General features: G+C 39.0%; 2 protein-coding genes across 3 annotated transcripts in view; one reads left to right on the forward strand and one right to left on the reverse strand.

The window, feature by feature from the left end:
- Positions 1 to 15,247, forward strand: part of LOC145460244 (sodium channel protein 1 brain-like) — a 35,980-nt gene extending 20,733 nt beyond the window's left edge. For both annotated transcript variants that reach the window (XM_081444995.1, XM_081445003.1), the window contains exons 13-26: positions 69 to 258; positions 1,002 to 1,230; positions 1,494 to 1,579; positions 1,679 to 2,008; positions 2,121 to 2,294; positions 2,988 to 3,032; positions 3,710 to 3,835; positions 4,565 to 4,828; positions 5,261 to 5,314; positions 5,695 to 5,832; positions 6,329 to 6,442; positions 6,837 to 6,975; positions 7,504 to 7,635; positions 12,797 to 15,247. In XM_081444995.1, coding sequence (XP_081301121.1) covers positions 69 to 258; positions 1,002 to 1,230; positions 1,494 to 1,579; positions 1,679 to 2,008; positions 2,121 to 2,294; positions 2,988 to 3,032; positions 3,710 to 3,835; positions 4,565 to 4,828; positions 5,261 to 5,314; positions 5,695 to 5,832; positions 6,329 to 6,442; positions 6,837 to 6,975; positions 7,504 to 7,635; positions 12,797 to 13,926 — 3,151 coding nt within the window. In that variant the 3' untranslated portion in view covers positions 13,927 to 15,247. The remainder of the gene's footprint in view (positions 1 to 68; positions 259 to 1,001; positions 1,231 to 1,493; positions 1,580 to 1,678; positions 2,009 to 2,120; positions 2,295 to 2,987; positions 3,033 to 3,709; positions 3,836 to 4,564; positions 4,829 to 5,260; positions 5,315 to 5,694; positions 5,833 to 6,328; positions 6,443 to 6,836; positions 6,976 to 7,503; positions 7,636 to 12,796) is intronic.
- LOC145460697 (cation channel sperm-associated protein 2-like) overlaps positions 1 to 15,514 on the reverse strand; it is a 260,280-nt gene that overhangs the window by 114,055 nt on the left and 130,711 nt on the right. The gene's annotated exons all lie outside the window — the stretch shown is intronic.

Consider the following 15,514-nt stretch of genomic DNA (forward strand, 5'->3'; position numbering starts at 1 on the left):
CAAATGTTGCTTACTTGACTAAATAATCAATAAACTCAACAGACATATATTTTTTTCCTTTTCGCTAGTGTCTACACAGAAGACAAATTTGGTGGCGACATTCCTCGCTGGAATTTTAATGATTTTGGTCAGGCGTGCATGATGATATTCAGAGTACTATGTGGAGAGTGGATTGAACCGCTGTATGACAGCATGCGGGCGACGGGTCCTGAGTCCGTCCTGTTTTTCCTCACGGCTTTAGTCATTGGAAACTTTCTGGTGAGTCACGTGACAGATTTGCAGTACTGAAGGATTTATCCTCCATAAACCTTATTCCCAAGGTAATCCTTCTCAAGCTATTTTTAAATCACTCCAGGCTTCAGAAATCCCAGGAAGGTCTAGAAATAACCAATCCTGTAGCGCAAATTTTGCTCACGTGGACAGCCCAAGCTGCGTCACACGTAATTTTCGAACTCCACGAAAACACCCACGCAACGTGCGTGGCAACATAATCCACCGGAGATCTGGGTACCATTTCTAAAAATAGCTTGTGTACCTTAGGAGTACCGTTCATCCTCTCTTGTTTTGTTTCTAAGCCCGGTTATTCAAGGAAATTGGTAGATTTTGGCATATTTTCCTACTTAGACACCAATTAAATTGTTGCATACTAGCCAAGGATGACGTGATATTGTTTTTGCTATCGCTAGTAAGTAACAGTAGAAAAAGAAAAATCTTCTCGTGAAGCATTTAGTTTTTTTATCTATTTGTCCACGTTCAACGTATTCTGTAGTTATCATGTTACGAAAAGACATTTAAGTTTAGTTTTTAGTCCTTATCAGTTTAACTTAAAAACAAAATTGAATTGAAAAAAAAAACATGCATGTACAGAGAACGTCACGAAAAGTTATTCTATAGCAGAGAAGATTGTCTTGGAAATGTTGCCAATGGGTTAATGGCTAACTGACTGTTTTTTTACAAGGTGACGCACGGTGATAAAATCATTTTCCCCTCTTATATCTCAGGTTTTGAATTTGTTTCTTGCTTTACTGCTTAACGCCTTCGCTCGTGAGTCTTTGCAAGATGAAGCAGAGAAAAGAGGGGAAAAACAGCCAAGCAAGTTTTATCAGGGGGTCCAGCGACTGAGTAGAGTTCTGCGTCTGAATAGTGTGATACCACGCCGAACACAGGTCAAGCCTACACAGCCTCCTGCAGACGACGCACCCGGATCAGTGAAAAGTTCAGATAGCAAAGGTGATTTTGTGTAATTCTATAACTCGATATAACACAGATCCAACACGAGAACCAGCTCGATAGAGCCATAGAAACACTCACCTGTGGCTCGTGTTTCTTTAACTTAATTATATCTAGACCTTGGAGTGGAATGCTTGTAAACTCGCTGATTAATTACGTGCATTGAAAACAAAGTATTTTTAGAGCGTTTCAGCCAATCAACTTTAGGACGTGTAAATATGCTTTCGACGACTTAGTTAAAATTACTTTATTTTCTTTAACAGATGCTCTTAATAGTACCCCGGCGCTGATGAACGCAGTAACAGCTTTTCAAAAGAAAGGAAAACTCAACAGAGACACAGTCAAAAGGGTAAGAGCTTAATGAGCACTTAGTCGATAATAACATGTTATGCAACATAGCTTTATTCCCTGTGTCACTTATCCTCTTTTACCTTTGCCATGTCCTCAGCTTTCGATCGCAATCGAAGCTGCGAAAAAGGACTCTACAGCATCCAGCGCCGTTCTCAGTTTGGCTCGTTCGTCGGCAACAATCACCAGCCCGCGGGAAAGTGTCCAGATGAATCGGGGTGAATCCTCGGGCGATCCCGCCATGACAGAGGTGCAGGAGTGCTGCCCGTGCTGGATGAAGCGCTGCACGTGTGACTGCATTGCTATGTGGAAAGAGTCCAGCGGTTATCGTGTTTGGAGAAGCATGCGCCATAAAATCAAGAAGTTGGTCGAGCACCGGTATTTTGAATGGGCGATTCTGCTGATTATTGTGGCCAGCAGTGTTACTCTGGTAAGTTGCCGCTATGGGTAACGGCATTACACCAAACTGAATACCTTATAGACTCTATGGTGTCTTCATTAAAACTTTCCTTCAATAAAGAATTGTTTTGTATATTTTTCAGGTTTTTGAGGACGTTCATCTTAACAATCGCCCAACACTAAAGAAAGTCTTGGATTATCTAAACATCGTATTTGCTGTGGTGTTTACTCTGGAGTTTCTCCTTAAAACAATCGGCTTGGGTTTTGTAACGTACTTCAAGAATGCCTGGAACTGCCTGGACGTGGTTATTGTTGCTGTAAGTAAAATGATCTGAACTGAACTCAACAGAATAGTCTACACGGTTGAAATGTCTCAAAACGTTCGGCTGTGAGATTAAGAGTACGGCTCGATCGTGTAATATCCATAGATTTGTCGCGTGGGCGTGCTTGGGAAGTTGGGTGAGCATTCAAGAAGCGAGGGGTACTCTCGACTCTCCTTTGAGCAAACCGTACGCTTTTGTTTCTTGTGCTTGAAAAAGAGCCTTCAAAGATTTCCGAGAAGCGCGCTGACATATTTATATTGCAAAGGCGATATAACGAGCACAATTCGTGCTAACGTGCCAACATGTTGGCTTGTCAGATCCGAGGTTCCTTATGCGCCCAAGAAAAATCAGTGTCATGTCTGATGGAGGGTACATTATATCTTGTGTGCACCCTTAACTTTTGGCCATACGTTCTTGGGGTATGGGACAATGATGGAATTACAATATTTTGCTTCTTGTTTCGAAGAAGTAACCATTTTCTCAAGTTTGATGTCACAGTATTTTGACTCTGCTCTGCTTGTTTAGGTTTGTTTAGCAGACATGGGTTGCAGAATGTTCGCTACCCATGTTCGAATGTTCGCTAAAAATGTTTTGCTTATTTCGCAAATGACGTTTACGTTATTTCTCAATTTTCTGCTCAAAGTTCTTAAGCAACAGTTGTCATTCATTAACATTCTTTATTTTCAGATATCCATTCTCACGGCTGTTGAGTCTATTGAAGAACTAAACTCGGTAAGAATACTAAACAAATAATCGTAAACTGATCTTGTTGAAATAGGTATAAATATTCATTGAATGCTCTAGAGTGATCAACATCGATTTTCTCTTTAAAATATTAATAAGTCGTCAAGCAGACAGGTGATGAGAATAAAGAAAATAATCATCTAGGAGATATTATTTGATGTACCACCAAATTCTCAAAAGTAGCATTTAAAGAATGCGCAATTATAAAAAAAAGGAGAATTAATTTTTCGATCGTAGGACCATTTGAAACGCACTTAGGAATGCTGTAGGTACTTCACGTGTAAAAGTGACTTAAAAGTACTTTAATGAAGTTATGAAGGAAAAGGAGCACTTTTTAACGCATGGGATGCCTAATTCAAAAATGTCGCGCTATAAAGATTATTTCTATTTCATCTAACTTGTGAAATTAAAATGTAACAACTTTAACCATTTTGGCAATATAAAATTATTGAGTCCGGAAAATATAGCAAGAGATTAGGCGTTCTTTTAGTAAACCTCTTTCTTCATATAATATTTAAAATAACAAAAAAGAAGAGAGTGAAAGGGAATATCATTCTGATAATTATTTTGTAAAGAATGAGTAATAGGCCGCAATAATAATGAATCACATTATAATTATCCATGGTGACAAATGTTATAATTTGTTATTTGTATTTTTCTTGCAGATTTCTGTCGCCACAGTGAAAAATCAGACCACGGATAACGACAGTAGCCTAGCTTCATTTCGTTCCCTGCGTACATTACGGGCGCTAAGACCTCTGAGAGCGATCTCACGCTGGGAGGGTATGAAGGTAAACAACTCTTCAACAAGAAAACTAACAATCCAATTTTCTGCATCTCATGAATATAAACTGCTTCTCAATATTAAGGTTGCGTTCGTTCGGGAACCAAACATGTTAACTAAGGCGCTTTCCATTCAACCAAAAATTCAGGAACTTTCGAAACAGGCAAACGTATACTACCGGAATTTTTTTTCAAAATTTAATCCGAAAATTGTTAAATTTCCAAAATGCAAATTATTCAACCCCAATTTCCCGGGGAATATCAAATGGAACGGGAATTCTCGGTAAGAAATTTGCGTACATTTGGGTATAACCCCCGATGAAAAAAGCCCCTAGTTAAAGTTTGTTTGGAGTATACAAGGAAAATTTATTTGTCTCACAATTTCCAGCTGATTACTGCCGGGTTCAGTTTCTGCAAATTTCTTATAATAACACGAAATAACGAAAACAGCAACAACAAGGATCAAGAACAACAAGTAAACATAGAAACAAATCCTACCTGGTGGGCACAGTACAGGCATTTAGTTTCGTTTCGTATGTATATTGCCCATTTTGAATTACATAATCCCCAGATAGTTGTTCGTTTATCAAAAGCATAAGGATTCTTAGGCACACAAAATATGATTTAATCTGAAAGAAACAGATCTATTGCATTCTGTAACCTGAGGTGCAGCAACAAATAAACAAAGGTAAATGGCCTTATAATCTTCTTAAATCCCTTCAACTGTTTCTTCCAAGGTTGTGGTGAATTCATTGCTGTTTGCAATCCCGGGGATCGGCAATGTGCTGTTGGTGTGTATGGTATTCTGGCTCATCTTCAGCATTGTCGGAGTTCAATTTTTTGGAGGACGATTTTACAAATGCGTCGACAGTCAAGGGGAGCGCCTGCCGATCAGCATCGTGCAGAACAGATCGGATTGTGATAGGCTGGGATATCGGTGGATAAATTCTAATATCAACTTCGACAATGCTGGTAACGGATTTATCGCTCTTTTCCAAGTGGTGAGTCAATGATTTTTTTTTCCTTGAAAGTTTTGTAGGTGTACGGGCATCCCAGTCCCCGTGAGAAGTACCCAAGAACCACCTCAATTAACCCTCGGGGCTCTCACATTGACCTAGTTCCCAGACGATTTGCTTAAGGATCACCCTATCCTTTTCGGCTTTTCTTGGACAACCCCGTTTCTGTGAGGTTTATCCAAAGATCACTGTAATGCTCCAGGTAGCGTGGGCGACTATGCCTCATGCCTGGGAGATCTACGCAAGGGTCACCCTATCCTGCCGGGATTTTCCTTCGTACTAACACAGGGAACCCAGTTCACGGAAGATTTACCCAAGGATCACCTCATGCCTCGGAGCTTTTCCAAAAGATTAACCAATCCCAGGGGTAGAAGCTATCCTCAAATGGACTGACTCCGTGTTGTGTTCTTTGTTTAGGCGACGTTTGAAGGATGGATGGAGATCATGAGGGATGCTGTTGATGCTAGAGAGGTAGGACTAGTTTATATGCACAAATAACAAGATAAACGTCGACCATTGAAAATGTTATCGGTGTTTGATTTGTTAATACAACAGCAGTGGCGGACGAACATTTCACCCGTATAGTTGGGTATTGGTATTGTCATTGTTATTATTAGTAGACAAAGAAGCAAAGCCCTTGCCATTTTTGAAACTGAAGTAACTTTTGTTTAATTTATTTGATTAAAGTGATTCATTTCTTTATTCTGGAAAAATAACCGACCTTACATTTTTCACTTTTAGAGAATGCAGAAGATAATATCTCAACCAGGAGGCACCTCTTTCAAAGCAGACAGTCAGTCTTGCTTAGCTTTATATTCAGTTTATGCGGATTTTTCTCTTTTTTTTTTCAGATTGATGATCAACCGGAAAGCCAACACAGTTTTATTCCTTATTTCTACTTCGTCGTGTTCATAATTGTCGGTTCTTTCTTCACCTTGAACCTGTTTATTGGAGTCATCATTGATAACTTCAATCGATTGAAGAAACAGGTAAAAACTCATCAGTTTTGAAACATTTCGACTAGAGGTTTGCGACGCGCAATGCGTGAATTTTGTAAACTCTCGAGCACTCTTCCTGTCGTTTGGGCACAGTTGAATGGCATTCTATGAGAGTTCAGCTCTCTTGAACATTGGGACGGGTTTGGCAATCAACTTAAAATCACACTTTTTGTACAACAGAAATAGGAATGTATAACAACATAGTACTGAATACTACTAACTATGATAACAGGAAAAGGAATGCAACACAGACATCTCCTTTACCCCTTTGGCGTCTTCTTTTGTCTGCCTGGAGATGACAGCTTTTATTTCTTACGCCTTTCCTTGTATTTACGTTCGGTTCCAGTATCTAGCATTGTGTGGTGGTGTAAACTCCCGTTTGTAGAAGAGTTTCAAGTCACTTTCGCATATCTAAGTAGTGGCAGACGGTAAAGCCGCCCATGTGCGTCTCATAGATTCCACTTTGACTTTTTGTGAATTTTTTTAGTACGAGGACAGTGGAGCACTAGACATTTTCCTGACACCGTCACAGAAGGCTTGGTTCAACACTCTGAAAAAAGCTGCTAACAAGAAACCAAAGAAAATGATCAGTAGGCCTCAGGTGAGTACTCAATGCAAGCCTTGCAAAAGGAAACTGGGGTCGATGCCAGCTTTCACTCCCAAAGAATCAAGATACCGAACAAATAAATAACCTTTAAAAATTCTAAAATCTCTCACTGGATTATTTTTGTATTAAAATTTGTAATTATCGATTATGGCTCTATCGCTCGCTCTATCGTTCCAACCGAAAAGGCTGTATCCGCAAAACCGCCAGTAACACTGATATATCTGCAACAACAACAACACTAAATGTCCTAAATGTTTCACGCCAAGACTGAGACTACTAATTTTATTAAAGGCTTACGAAACAAGATATTAGTGATTATTAGTCAGTCTTTGTAAGCTTTTCTTATATCCTTATATGAAAATTTGACTAACTTTATTTGGGGTTTTAGGTTAAATGGCAAGCGAGGTTGTTCGATGTAATTCACAGCTCAAAGTTCGAGACATTGATAATGGCGATGATATGTCTCAACATGTTGGTTATGATGATTCAACACCACGGACAGAGTGACGAAGTCGTCCTCACAATGAATATCCTTTTTTAAAACTGCTGCTGTGTGATTATGTACAAAAATATCAAGACCAAGTGAGTTGTCATTCATAAGAGTTAGAAACAACGGAAAAACACAGAGTACCAGAAAGCCAAAGAGAAGCCGTGTGATAGGTAAAGACGGGGGCGCAATTGGAAAAAATTCGAAAAGGATCACTGACATAATTTATTTCTTCTTTTTTGGTCAGTTCAAAATATTTCTATCACAGAAACACAGAAATGGATGGCTTTTTAAGGTAATAGAAAACACTTTCCCTATTCAGTTGTAGAGTTAATTATATAGAGACCTGGTGAAGGTTTAAGGGAAATTGTAAAAACCTCTTGTACACGTATGGTTTTTCTTCATCTTAGACTTCCATTTGATTTCCCAGCTCAGTAGCAAGAAGCAAACATGATATGATGGTCTTGTTTATCATAGCCGCTGTCATTTCAAATCCTAAATCTATAAATATTGTTTTCTGAAAATGTGTATTCCTTAACTACGATCCCGACCTCTCTCGGGTCATCACATATAATAAACCTCGTATTCACTGCTATATTTACCCTGGAGGCTGTGGTCAGGATTGTTGCCCTCCGTCTACATTATTTCACGCAGCCGTGGAATATCTTCGACTTTACCATCGTGATATTATCAATCATAGGTAAGTGGTACAAAGTAAAAGCAGGAAATAAACGATCTGATTGGCTACTGTAGGTCCTGTAGGAGTAGCGAACGTGCGTGTAACTAGAACTGAATCGGCCTTATTAACGCCATAGCCGCCATAATGGTTTTAATGTTATAACTCGAATTAGACAAGCAGACAGCCCAAGGCAAACATTGACAAGAAGGTAATTTTAAACAAAGTAAGTGCGAAAGTGTTTCGACTACACCTGTCATTCACACTGTGCTCTGTACGTGGCTTCTGATTACACGAACTAAAGAAATAAAAGAGTGGTTTGACAGGCAAACATTTTTTTGACGCATGTCAAATGTAACGTGCAAGAAACCATGCACGCCCACATGGTGATATGCTGGACTAGCATGCTGTAGTGCATGACTTTTAAAATGCGGTGTCAAAAGCGAAGATTGAACGATGAATCAGCACTGCATGAGTTCGATGGGAAAGGAAGGCCTAAAAATATGACTTACGCTTCATGTCCTTCATCTGTCACTTGCTATCGCAAGTCACTTCATATTTCCGCCCTTAATGCAGATTTTGCAGAAAAGAGATCGGGTCCATATTTTTGGTGTCCTGTTGCCCCGAGCTAAACTTCCCGGCATCTTCTTCCATCTCATTGTGCCCTAGGGTCTTTCTGTTCCCCCACCCTTAATGTCCCCAATCCCTAATCATCATGCTCCTCTAGCATGCAGAAGTTTCGTGTGATTACTGATTATTCAGCTTAAGGTAGGCGAATAGCTGGTGACTTTCATTTAAGATTTGACCCAGCAGTGCATTTTGTCTGACGACGAACTATGAACTAATGAAGGAGAGTTAGTGTCGTGTTTTTTCGTAAGGCAGGTTGTCAGCCGGACTGTAGGCTTGAATAGATTCGGCTGTGATATTGGCCTGTTTTACTACCTGCCGTCACTACTTTTTAAAATTGGCCCAGACATCGCTTTTGTGCCCGCTTTTGTCTTGTATTTACTCTTGCTAGGTAATGTCATTAGCAGAGGTTCTTTCACTCTGCTTTTTATGACGACATGTTGTCTTCGTGAGTATTTTGAAAGTAATACTGCTAAATATAGTAACAATTTTGTAAGTTCTTTGTCACTGGTGGACCTGGAAATGGATTTTCTTTTTGTCTTTTTTTTGCATAACAGCGACATAAACGAGGCAAACTAAAAAATAGCTCATCTCACACCAGGTTTTTAAAATAAGCTGCGCCTTTTATTTGTGGTTTCCAGTTAATAAGAACTTCCTAGTCAAACTTTTTTAACCATGCAGCCAAGACTGAGAACACTTCTAAGCCAAGACAAGACAACTATAGCATGAATTTTTGTAGTTTTACTAGTCAAGTTGAATTATAATTTTGGGTCGTGTTACAATATAACTATAACGGCAAAATTCACTCTCCCATGTTTCACTTGAAATCACTTTCGAGTACATCTGAAGTATTGACGTATTTTTTAAGTATTTCTGTGCCTCGAGACAGGAAATAATTTTGCCGTTTTAGTGGTAAATTAGCTTTCAAGTGCTTTAAAAGCACTTCAAGATATTAGTGCCGTCTGTTGCGGTGAGACTTTGAGCACAAAATTTATCATAACATCAAGTCTTTGCCGTCATGCTTATTGCTAGCAATTATTTCATACAGCACGCGAGCTCCAAACTTGACCCTGTTTTTATTTGTTTACAGTGTGATATTGGTTACGTGGTCGGGTTTTAAAAAGTCTCTTACGTAATCCCGAGGAAGGACTACATTTTCCCGTTGTCACTAGGACATCTTGTTTTTGACTCTTAAAACCCACTGAAATTTAGTTGCCTTTCACTTGCAGAAATTGAAATATTTGGTTTAGTATTGGATAAGAACGATAACCACTATAAAATTGTTTAAAATGGATTCCGCTCAAAGTTCAAGCAATAAGTGCAAAAATTATTTACTAAAAATCTTCTCATAGCACGGCAACTTTTGGAATACAATTTAAATCAACTCACTTTAGTTAATTTCTCTTAGTGACCCCGCGATTAAACTCTCAAGCATTCTCGAGAAAGTTAATGTCAAACCTCGTAAGAATGCTTAAAGCTTGTGTTATTGTGTTTTTAACTAACGCGAAACGCCAGTTTTAATTGAAATATGGATAACTTCAAGTTCAATTTTCTTTCGCGGGGTCAGCTTGGGAACTTAAGTCTGGATAAGTTCTTAACTGTATTAAAAATATTACCATGCCATGAGGTTTTTTTGGTAACTTAATTTTTGCCATTATTGCTCGAATGTTCTGCGGAAATCTTCTTAATGTAGCTCTTTTGTGCGCAAAAATATATCAAGTAAATGAAGTTTCGCTTGTTGCGATTTCTCAGTTGATACCGTTGTACGAATTTCAATCAAAGCCAGTTTTCAGTCATCTTGTTCTGAAATTAAACTTAATGTCGTTTCGGGTACAAACATTGCCAAGATATAGTGTAGACCCTTTTTCACGCCACTTGAATTTGGCCCTCCTCTCCAGTTTTTTCGTGGTTCTCGCCTGGCTCATATTCGCAGTGCATTTTGCATAGATCATTTTGAACAGTGGATTATATTTTTAGACTTATTGTTCCTTGTTCATTTTCCCTCCATCACTACTGACAATACTTGCTAGCTCACCCTTCTCTAAAGCGAGCTAAGGCCCAAGCGCAATTCCCGTTAAACTAACCAAACAGAACAAAAACAGATGTGTGCATTTATTTGTAAGGAAGGCATGTAAAAGGAAAAAAAAACCACACCATTAGCATTTCTGATCCATCGAAAAATACCGGCGCATTTTGATATGCGCTAATGGCGCGATCATGGCGGAACAATATTTGCGGTCAATTTATAAGTTTGGAACTGACTTTTCAGGTTCCAGAACTCGGTCACGGCGGGAGTCAGGCGGGAGTATAATCTGCTTGCGTCATCAGGTCTTTTGATATTATGGCTCTCTTGGTGATTTACGAGTGAAAATTTCTGCTCTTAGCGGATTCATTGAGCCCGCCCAAATTCGTCGCCTACAATATTGCAGAGTAATGTCAGAATTAAGCGAATGATTAAGTTTCATTTTGTACATTTGGTTAATAGTTCACCTGAGCAGAGATGAAAAATGTTTGGAAATATCTTTGAACTATCTTCTCAGCGGTAAATTAGCGAAGCGAGACAAGCGGCAGCTGTAATTTACTTGTCACTGCTAGCTGCCTTCAAAGCCCCAATTAACTCCCCTCCTCCACCCACTTCTCCGCCCCTTTCGAGAGCTCCCACCTCTTTCCACGACACGAAAGGCAAAACAAATTAACTCATAAACCAGAATCCTATTTAGTATATTTTTACGAGTTTGTATATTTTAAACTTCTTCCTACCCCTCAAAACGTCTTGAAAAGAAAATGTTGCTAACGGTTGTTAGCAGAAAGATTGACAGCGCAGCTGAAGCGGAAATTAGAAAACCAAAATTGAGAGTCGGAAACTGGAAACATATTTTTTTACTTCTGTCGTCATAAGTTCAAATAGTTCTCCAATGCACAAACTTGAACGAAAATCGAATTCTCCTTACTGAATCCCATACATTTCCATACATGTGAGTTCTGAGAATTTAGTGTTACATCAAGACAATATCGCTTAGCTGACGAGTTTCTTTATTCTTGTAACCTGTCCGCCTTTACAGTGTAAGTAAGGAGAACTTAATGTTTCACCTGATAGGACTTGACACTAACTTGCAGATACGGGCAGATACGGTGCTTATCATCAGCAAGAACTGAAAGAGAACGATAGACTATTAGGTTTCCATTCTGTTGGTCTAAATTTTAAATCAACATTCCAAGTATTCGTTGATCGCTAACCTACAGGCTGAAATTTGGCATTTAAATAATCAAAAATATAAGAACCTGTTCAGCCTGGCAAAGAAAATTAGGTTCTTATACAAAAAAATCACTCCAATTTTGATGGTCTAAATTCTGGATTTTAATTGTGCGAGAATTAAAATTAAACGTGTGATTTACAAATTTACTTGTGCTTGCTGTAATGCTTGCTATATCGGCGAAACTGGTCGTCATTTTTCCACGCGCGTCCGTGAACATTTCTCTTCAGACAAGTTCTCACACGTCTTCAAACACTTGCAAAGCTCAGAACGTTGTCGTCAATCTTGCTCTGCGGATTGTTTCGAAATCCTTGATTTAGCTCCTACTAAATTTCAACTTAAACTTAAGGAGGCTATGTATATAAATAGCTGTTATTGCAGTTGAGTCTGCGGTCAAAAATTCTTTTGTTTTAAAAGGCATGCAAACGAGGCGAAAGGGTCAATACAATGCAGAATAGCTGTTGTTGCAGTTATCAGTGGCTTGACACACAAACGAGGCGAAAGGGTCAATTCTGCATTGTATTGATCCTTTCGCCTCGTTTGCATGCCTTTTAAAACAAAAGAATTTTTGACCGCAGACTCAGCTGCAATAACAGCTATTGACCCTTTCGCCTCGTTTGTGTGTGAAGCCGCTGATAACTGCAATAACAGCTATTGGGAAAAGCTCAATTTAAATCAACAAGTTCATCACGTCAACTTGACACCTACGCTTGAGGCTTTATATTCTTTCAAACACTTTGTAACTCACTCAAATTTGCAGTCTATTTTTGTCACTTAATCATAATTAATTATGCATGTTTCGCCTAGTTGTTATATGGTCCTAACGGTTTTTCAACGGTTATTCTGTAACTGACGATGATGTTAGTAACATCGAAACATGTCTTATAAATTAAAAAATGTCGTAATCTTCTTAAAACTTGTGAGAAACTTCTGACAAAAAATTGTTGTGTTTGTGTATATGTTTTCTTTGGTTTACATTGTTTGGATTTTCATTAGAAATGTTTTCAATAAAGCTACAGTGTGATACAGACAATTTAAAATCTAAATATCTTATGAAATAAAATATAGAAATGTATTGATGTTACTCTGAAAAATAAGAACCTGTTAAGAACCTAATCAGCCTGAATTGTGAAAAACTACCCTAAAAATATAAGAACCTGTTCAGTCTGAACTCGAAAATTCTAGGTTCTTAAATGCAGGTTTTTACTGTATACCTTCTCTGGTGGTTACAGCAGAAGTAGCCTAAGAGTTGAACTCGGAATTACTGGTAAGAATTAAATTTGTTGTTGTTGTTTTCTTTGTAGGAATTATCCTTGAGTATCTTGACTACAGTTTCATTGTCACCCCAAGTTTATTCCGCGTGGCTCGGGTATTTAGAATTGGTCGACTGTTACGCTTCTACAAAGGCGCCCGAGGTATCCGCAGGCTTCTCTTCGCTCTGGTCATCTCTCTTCCAGCGCTGTTCAACATTGGCGCGTTGTTGTTTCTTGTAATGTTCATATACGCGATTATAGGGATGTCATCGTTCGGTTATGTTAAGAAGACTGGCGCACTGAACGATGTAGTGAATTTTGAAACGTTTGGCAGCAGTATGTTGCTGTTATTCAGACTGTCTACTTCAGCAGGTTGGAATGACGTGCTTGAACCGCTATTGATAAAAACGCCTGACTGCGATGAAAATTATTTAGGACAGCCATACGGTAACTGTGGAATACCATGGCTTGCTATTCTTTACTTCATCACGTTCATACTTTCGACTTTTCTCATTATCATCAACATGTACATAGCCATTATTTTGGAGAATCTAAGCCAAGCCCACCAACAAGACGAAGTCGGGATTACAGACGATGATTTGGAAATGTTTTATGCCCATTGGGAACGTTATGACCCCGATGCTAGCCAATACATTCTTCATTCGCAACTGTCAGACTTCGTAGATGGACTTGAACAGCCATTGAGAATTCCGCATCCCAATAAATTTGCGTGCATTAATCTGAATATTCCCATTAAACAAGGCGATAGGATTCACTGTTTTGACGTGATGCAAGCTTTAGTGCGCAGGGTTATAGGAGATGTTGAAGAAGAAGACGGCTCTGTAGCATTTGCTCTCATGAAGTCCCGAATGGAACATCATTTTGTCAGCGCTTTCCCAAAGCGCGCAAAAACTCAAACGGAAAGTACAACATTGAAAAGAATTCAGGAAATTCGAGCTGCTACCATCATTCAACGATCGTACAGACAATACCGCTTCCAATTGGAACTTCGGCGATTTAGGCTTCAAAGAAGTCAACAGTTTCATGAGCATGGACAGAGTTCGTCTTCGTTAAGAGAGGAAGGACCCTCAGGGAGCGTTCAGGTTTTGGTGCAAGAAAGGGAACCTAGAAACGAGCCTCGAAATACGATTGTTACGATTACAGATAACGGCTTGTCGTGATAAAATGTTTGTAAGTTACGATAGTCAGCTACAAATGACAAGCACGCTTCATTTCATATCAACAATCTTTAATGCATCAAGGTTTGTGATTCTTGACCAGAGCTTATAAAAACGTCCCTCATAAAACTCGCTACCAATCAAAACGTAGCTACCGTGACATTGAACTAACGGTTTTCAAGCAGCCCTGATCAACCTCATACATCTGAAATCAGTTAAGTTTGACTTTTTCAAAATTTTCTTTCGCTGATATCAACTTGATACAATTAGCAAAAATATTTGAATTTTAAAGATACATGTAAACCAAGATTTTAAATTGCTTTACAAAATTTACAACGCACTGGGATATGGGATGGAATAGTACTATTTTATAAAGCGGTGCAATTGACTGCCTTCCAATGATAGCTTTTTTTATAAAGACACTGTGTGTGCACATCACAATTTGTGAATAAAAGATGTAGATTTTTTTTATATCGTTTGCTGTATTCTTGCTTTTCGCGAATCGAGAGAGTTCGTATTGAAAGGGGGTGTGTTGGGTTATGGTGTAAAATATGGCCTGTATTTTTAAGTTACTCACACGTAGCATGATAAACATAAACCGCTTATAGACTGTTTTGGTTCGGTCGGAAGGGAAAATATTTCTCCTTGATGAAAACTCAGACACTGACGGTTTGTGGACCATGACCTCGAACCAAATATTTTCTTCTTCGGGACTTGCGTGTGTGATTAATTCGCTTTCTTTGACGAGCCCGCCGCATCTTAATTCCACAGGAAAAATACGCCGCAAGAGTGTTAATTGTGCAAGTTGGGTATAAAGTTCAAGAGCAAACGACAGACGCTTGGCTTTTAATTCCACTTACGGAGCGGAACTCATGGAAAGTTGCTATGCCTTGCGGTAACGGCTTGTTAATGGCATTTTTTGAGATTCTTAACGCTCGAGCTTACATAATTGCATAACCCAAATTTCACTCGAATCGCGGTCACGAATCAGCTAGCCCCATCGGATCTCTTTCACTTCATTCCCCTGTGTCACTCTCATTTTCCCGTCGCCCTAATTCTCCTAAGTCCATCGGATCCTTTTCCCCTCCATTCCCCTACTTCAGATTTCCGTCCCCTCCATTGTTCCTATCCCCATCTTTTAACAATGTCTGTCATCCCTCCTTTTCCTGCTCGATTCTTTAAAGCGACTATCGTTCTCAAACCTCAAGGCGGCGACACTTGATAATTGCCCGAAACCAAAATAGTTCAGCCTTCCACAAATATTTATGGAAGAAAGCTTAGGCGATGAGATTAATGTACTATTTTAAGCATGGTTTGCGTTGCTCATCAAATGACTTCAGATTCATCATAAAAATAAAGCTAGTTTTCCATTTATACCTGCGACCAATCGAAAGGTTCCAAAATGTATTAAAAAGAGTCTTTTCTAGGTCATGTTTATTTAGTATTCGGTTTATCCACGGCGTGGGAGGTAACTTGTTTTGATCATTACATTAGTAATTTATTTACGTTAAGACTAATAAACTGTAGCAGGCAGATACAAGCAGAATGTCGCCTTTAGATTCACGTACTCTTCGAGAGCGGAAACACATTT

Source organism: Orbicella franksi, chromosome 1 (genome assembly GCF_964199315.1).
Source record: "Orbicella franksi chromosome 1, jaOrbFran1.1, whole genome shotgun sequence".
Lineage (NCBI taxonomy): Eukaryota > Metazoa > Cnidaria > Anthozoa > Scleractinia > Merulinidae > Orbicella > Orbicella franksi.